This window comes from Lucilia cuprina, chromosome 6 (assembly GCF_022045245.1).
Source record: "Lucilia cuprina isolate Lc7/37 chromosome 6, ASM2204524v1, whole genome shotgun sequence".
In the NCBI taxonomy this organism is placed as follows: Eukaryota; Metazoa; Arthropoda; class Insecta; order Diptera; family Calliphoridae; genus Lucilia; species Lucilia cuprina.
In genome coordinates, this window is record NC_060954.1 from 23,296,812 (window position 1) to 23,304,145 (window position 7,334).

A 7,334-nucleotide genomic window follows, 5' to 3' on the forward strand; every position below is an offset into this window, starting at 1 on the left:
CTAAATTTCTATGATAAGACTCTTTAGTAACACACACTTTTTTATTAGATGATTCAAGCATTAAATCATCTAATATTATTGAAGTTGATTCTTTATCATTCTTTTTAATTTCTTCATTGAAACCAATAACAACTATTGCCTTCATATTTCATCCAAATATATTTAATTAAAAAAAAAACAATAAGATGTTTCTCTATTAACACTAATACAAACAACTTACACTCAAAGAGGGGAAACAAAACAAACCACACAATTTACAAAAAATATAAATCTCAAAATTAAATCTTCTCGCACAAATTAAAAAAAATCCAATAAATTCATCTCAAATGTCTATCATTAAAAAGTGTGCCGAAAGCCCCATAAATATACTACTTTTTACATATTATTGTTAAATAATTATAATGTACATAGATTTAGGATTTCAATAAAATGTAAAACACAAAATTTAAAAGTTATTAAAAATTCCCCAGACCATTAACGTGTCTCAAAGTACTTGATTAGGAAATGTGGAAACCAATTTATATCTTTTTGAAAATATTCGAATAAATATATTTTATTACATAACATCTAAAACTGAAAATGGAGTTTTGAGACTGCCGTGAAAAAAATTTTTTTTGGACCATAGCTGAGAACAGGTTTACGATATCTTCTAAGGACAAAAGTTATATTCGATATATTTAATGTAATAAAATATTTTTATTAGAATATTTTCCAAAATAAGTTACATTTTTCCATATTTCCTAATCAAGAGCTCTGAGACATTTTTAATAACTTTTACATTTTTCAACCAATTTTTGTATTTTACTTGTTTTTATTATTGAACAATAATATGTAAAATATCTACATACTAACAACATTTACAACATAATATCTAAATGTACGAAGTATGATCCTACTTTTACTAAATGTGACAAGAATTCTGTATACATAAAATATAAATTTTGAAGAACATCATTAGCTTCATTTTGAGATACTAAGTTTGTTTCTATTATTTACCGTACTGGAGTTATAGCGTCATATGTTAACGTCTTTTAATCGAAATCAAATTTCGGCTATCTCAATATCTGGAAAAGGGAATTATTTTGCAGTATATTTCATTATGATTATGGTAGCGAAGCACACTGGGCAAAGCTAGTGATTTATATAAACAATTCATAAAAAACTAGTTTTAAGCAGTACAATAAGTCAATTTTTATAAACTGCGTAAATCGAAATGTGGACATTAAAAAAAGTTAAAAATAGTAGAAGTTCTAAAAGTTTATATTTACTGTAACTTTTATTTATTTATTCTTTTTGACTTGGTATACATTTATTTTTAGAATAAGAATATGTGTGTATGTATGGATATACTAGTCTGCAAATAAAATTTGTATTATTAACCAGACAAATCGCCATGGTCAAAAAGTGATTGATCATATAATTCTGCAATTACGCGACGGCCTCCGAAAAAACGACCATGCAAAGCATCCTTTCCACGCGTAGCTTCAGTATTTGTAGTAAACTCAACGAAAATTTTAACAATTATTTCTGCTTCATCGTCATCTTCATTTTCTGTTTGCTTTTCGTTAAATATAATTACGCGGCTGACACTTCCAAATTTAGTACATTCTTCCTGAATTTCTTCTTGTAGGGTTTCATCAACATCTTCAGGTCCAACCATATTGCGTAAAATAATAACTCTCGATTCTTGCGGTCTCATTAAACGCTGCATAACAAATTGTCGGGCACTTTGACCTTTAATAGACATGCTTTCTTGTTGTTGTAGAGTTTGAGTTTCTCCCTCATCCAAAATTTTTTTCTTAAGTTCTTCTTGTTGCTTGTCATGTGGTTTTTGTATTTGATCTTGTTGATTCGTTACTGCGCCTGGTATAATTGTAGCATGTGTATTTGCTAATGGTACTATTGGACTGGGTATTGTTGCCAATGGGACTACTTCCGAAGCTCCTGCATTAAATTTACTAATAAGCGGAACTGTTACATTAGAACCTGGACCAATTATTGTCTTTGCTGCAGCATTTATAGCTTGTGTAGAAACTGCTTGCAAAGCTGAAGCAGCCATAATATTTGAAGCAACACTTGGAGTTTGGAATATACCAGTGGATATAAATGAAGCACCAGCAGTTGTGGGTAATGAAATAGTGGAATGTAAACTATTTCCAGGTGTTGAGAGCGGTAATGTTGCTACTTTGGCTGCAAGGGGCTGCATTCCTAGGGAAGGAGTTGCGGCAGCTAAACCAAGAACTGCATTACTTGCAACTGCATCTAAAGCTTGTATTTTTGCTGTTGCAGCTGCAGCCGCTACAGCAGCGGCTGTTGGCATGGTCGAATTTGCTGCTGGACTTACTAATGCATTTGGTGGAGTTATTGAACGACCAACCCTTGAAATTTTTAGAAAAAGAATAAACGTTAGTATATATATTTTTTAGTTTATACTAATGCTATATTATGGTAGATATATGTATATTAATAACATTTTCAAAAATATAGAAAATATTTTTTGCCACCGCCATTTTGTTTTATATATATTTCGTCGACATTTTAAGTCCGATCGTAACATATCGTATATCAATATTTTACAGGTATTTGAAAATAAGGGCAGATTTCTAACCAAAGAATAATATAAAGTTGGCCTATGGCATATCCCTCTCCACACAGACAAATTTTGTGTGAATTCAAAACACTGTTGAAAGTTCGACCCTGTCACAATACATCAAAGCTTTTTCACGAAAATATGAAGATAATTTACCTTCTTACACCCACAACACATTTTTTAATTTTTTGCGAATTTTTGCAAGTAAAGATGGTGCTGCATGCAATCAACCTTTGGGACATAGTTAGTGGAATTGGAAAGAACCCTGAACAAAATAACAAGGAGATCAGTAAATGGATTTCACAAGATGCTAAAGAATATAGCAGCCGATATGTGCTGCAGTTTGGAAATCTGAAACGTCTATACATTTGCTGCAGCAACAATTTTTCCTGTATGAAAAAGCTTCTGAGGATACTATTTCGGTGCACATAACTAAATTAAAAAAGTTGCCAAGCAGTTAGATGACCTTGGTGAAAAGATTACAGATAACATGCTGAAACAATGACCCGACTAATTAATATAAACATTTATTTTCATCGTGGGAAGCAAACGATAAAGCTGAATGAAGATTAAAAATTTAAAATCAAGATTGCGCATGAAAGAATCTAGATTAGGGGTTCAACCAACTAAATCTGAGGCCTTTGTAGCAAAACGTTAAGCAAAAGTCAACAAAATAATGGTAATAAGAAAAACAAGGGTAAATGCTTTTTTTACAAAAAGTTGGGCATTGGAAACATGATTGTCCAAACAGAAATCGTAACAACAGTAGTGAAGCAGTTAAATTAGATTCCAACTCCAAGAAAGGCTACCAAGAAAACTGTCAGGGTTTCGTTTCTAGATCCCTAGAGAAAATCATATAGAGATTTCAAGTAATGTTATTATTAGATAAGTTGACAATATAATACTGCCAGAGATCAATAATTGTACAAATCATGATATTTGATCCTATGGAAACAGAAGCTACATTAGTACCTACAACATATTGAAATTATTTGAGGATGCTGAAAATTACGTTGTAGAGAATATAAATTGAAATTTGGACTAGATATTTTAACCCGATTTATGACTGATTTTCTATTTTTACCTCGTGTATCAATAGCCAACATACCTGGGTATGTATACAAATTATATGTCAGTTATCGGACAATTCAAAGAGTTTCATTATAAATTTTACGTTTATTTATTAGAATTATATATACTTATTCTTATATCTTATAAAAAAAAATTAACTAAACAACAAATTTAGTTCCAAATACAGAGTCAAGTGTCTTTATTCATAAATTTGAATGTGATATATTGTTGGATCCTGTAACATTAACAAATATGGGCCGATTTTGATGAAATAAATTTTTTTTATTGTATATGACTTAGTAAAGTAAAATTATGGTGATTATAATAATTTTATTCTCATATAAAAAAATATTTAAGTTTAAATTTTAAAATTTTAATTTTTGACCATGACTTAGCAATCTCTTTTTTTTTGCAAAAAAACTTCCCTACTTACGACAGCAAAATCAATTTCTTTAATGATTATCGATTATATACGCCTTAAAAAATAATATATAAAAAGTTTTGTTCAATTATCTTTCCCGGTCACTGAGTAGTAGCTCCTTGAAGTCAAAATTTTACAAAATTTTATGAAGACATTTTTCTTTAGGTTTTTCGCATATGACATTTTTGTTTATAGGAAAGCAACAAGAAAACTTTAAAAGAAATTGGTAAAATTTAATGGTATATAATCAAAAACTACTTAATTTATATATACAGACGTTTTATTAAATTAGTTTTAATAATTATCTGAATTATACACTAGAAATATATAAAAAGATGAAATAGCCATATAAATTGTATATCATACTAGGGTATGTTGGGTATTGATGTACGTAATTTTGCTAGGGTACAGACAAGACGGTTATTCAAAAGAAACAGGAGAAGAGCTCGTTAATTGCCTTAGAGATGAATTCGAGGTTAAATAATAAATAATTCATGAAACCAACAATTTCGCAAAAGAACTAAGCACATGGAAGTAAAGTCTCATTTCGTCCCAAAAGCATTTGAAAACAAAAAGTTCCAGATACAATATGTACCAACATCAAAACAACTAGCTGATATTTTTACAATTTATTGAATATTATTTATGTTAATGGATGAATAATTAATTATCGAAACAAAAGTGGAAGTGTTAAAAATATTTTAGTTTGTTTTATAATTTCGTTTATCTACTTGTTATAAAAATACTAGTTCAAATTTGTAAAAAATAATTTCTAATTGTGTGTATTTTTATTTTAAATCAAATTCATAGAAACAATACACGAAATATATTTTTTTCTGCAAACAAATAGCCTGAAATAATTTTATTTTTTGTAAACGAAAAAGGTATTTTTTTAAATTATTGACAATTAATTTTTCAGAAATTTTAATAAAACTAGAAAAAACGAAGTTGTAAATTTTAGTATTGAAAATGGGAAATAAAAATAAAATAAACATAATGTTTAGCAACTATGGGAATAAACAAATTAAAAAATGAATTTATTAAATGTTTACAGATCAAATGTGCAATAAAAGTATTAAAAAATGTGTGACTATGTAGGTTTATAATCAGTGTTGAAAGTACAATACTTAAGCTACGTTCAGACCTGTAAAATATTTGGTCCAAATATTTGTTATAAAATATTTATAAAGTTGCGTCAAACAAATGCAATATTTATTTCATGTTCAGACTTGAATAAATATTTGATGGTATTGTTTTATCAAACAGTGCAAAAATAATTTGGTTCAAACACACACATGTTTTGCAGCCACAGTATATCGTATATTTTCATGCAAGAAAAAAACAATTTGGCAATTTGTTTTAATTTTAACTATTTTTATTAGGTTTAAAATTAAATTTTTATAATAAAAGTGTATAATATTAATATATAACACGATTGAAAAAACTTTGTTTGTCGAATCTGAACATAAAATATTTCATTTTAACAAACAGCAATGCGGATGATTTTCATAAAACAAATTGATTTGTTGGCAAATAAAAATTTTCTCATTTTTTCATCAATGTGAACACCAAAAGTCAAATAATTTACTTCATTTTGGTAAAATAATTATTTGATCTTGCAAACCAAATGTAAGATCAAACAGCGTCAATGACAGCTGTTCTTTGATTATTTTCTGAAAAAGAGTGCTATCACCTCATACAAAAATGAAATTGTCGCTTATATGACTGGTTTTCTTTAATTTTTTATAAAATATAAATCTGAGACAAAGTTGTGACATTTAATTGAAATTCAAGCAATTGTGTAAATTAATGATAATTATTATTTTTGTTGTTTGTTTTGTTATTTATTGGTGGGTAACAACATACTAGTTATACTACATAATATATGCATATATAGTCTAGTTTGCAGTCTAGTCCAACGGTTCCCAAATTACATTTAAATAAGAGATACTGTTATCTCGGAGTATGAAGTTGGGCCACATTTCATAATTCAAGGACAAGCTTATCGCAGATTTAAGTTTGTCAAATTGTAAACAAAAGTATTCTTGTTTGGAAGGACTAAAATAATATATTTCCGAAAGAGAGGTGACTCTTTATTCGTCTTCAATACGTTAATCCAGGTAATTTTAAATATAAATATTCCATTCCGATGTGATACACAGATTTTAACTTGATTTTGTCGACCATTATTATTAAATTAACATCAGAAAATGAATAAATAGTCAAAACCATGCAGTAAAATTCACAGTACTTTCGCAAAGAGTTCAAGTCATATATTATGCGGATAAACGCATTCCGCAACAATATCGAAGAAGTTCAACTTTCTTTTATTATTTTCCCGAAAAATTAGCTAACATACTCAGATTACCTGTCTGCAATCGCAAAAAAATTTTGCAACGTGACTCTTTAAGCACATGTCGACGATATTTGATGAAGAAACCTTTTCGTTACCTTAATGAAAGATGAACGTGAAATATCTCACGATCATAAAATTAAACATCATGTTAACATTTCAACAATGAAGTCATTATATCTTCAAAAACAGGCAATTGAAACTTCTCTGAAATATTAATTATTCTCAATGTACGGGAATATTTTATAGCAATGACATATCTATGACATTTGACCTTGGGATTTATGGTCTATGACAATTTTCGGATGAACAATTACATATTTAGAACAATAAGATATCAAAATATGTATGGGGGACCGCGAATTTAAATAAATTCCTCAAGGGGTCCGCGAAGTAAAAACCGGGGAACCCGCTGGTCTAGTCTATAGTCAACCTATAGTTTAGTCTATAGTCTTGTCTATACTCTAGTTTATAGTATTGTTTATAGTCTAGTCTATAGGTTATAATCTAGTCTATAGTTTAGTAATTAATTGAGAAATTATTTAATTAATTTATTACTCAATTTATTTAAACAATTATTTATTATATTAATGGATATAAAAATATATTAATAATAAACAATTCTCTATAATTTTCAATTTATAGATATGTAATTTAATGAAAAAATATTTGTAGGTTGACAAATAAAAATGTTTCACGAAAAACAGCTGATATTTTGTTTGCTCTTCAAAAATATTTTGTGTTCACATTACAGCCAACAAATATTTAATAAAAACGTCAAATATTTGAAAGTTGTGAACGTACCTTTAGTCCATTAGTTAGTTAGATAGTTAGTCCATTTTTCGGCTTCTTCATTCGAAGGCCTAACATAATATGCTTACATAAACAGAGGTCAGCTT

General features: G+C 28.3%; 1 protein-coding gene across 1 annotated transcript in view; it reads right to left on the reverse strand.

Annotated features, from left to right (window-relative positions):
* Positions 1–1,318: 1,318 nt before the first annotated feature.
* Positions 1,319–7,334, reverse strand: part of LOC111689351 (poly(U)-binding-splicing factor half pint) — an 18,246-nt gene continuing 12,230 nt past the window's right edge. The window contains exon 3 of the mRNA XM_046954973.1: positions 1,319–2,378. Coding sequence (XP_046810929.1) covers positions 1,376–2,378 — 1,003 coding nt within the window. The 3' untranslated portion in view covers positions 1,319–1,375. The remainder of the gene's footprint in view (positions 2,379–7,334) is intronic.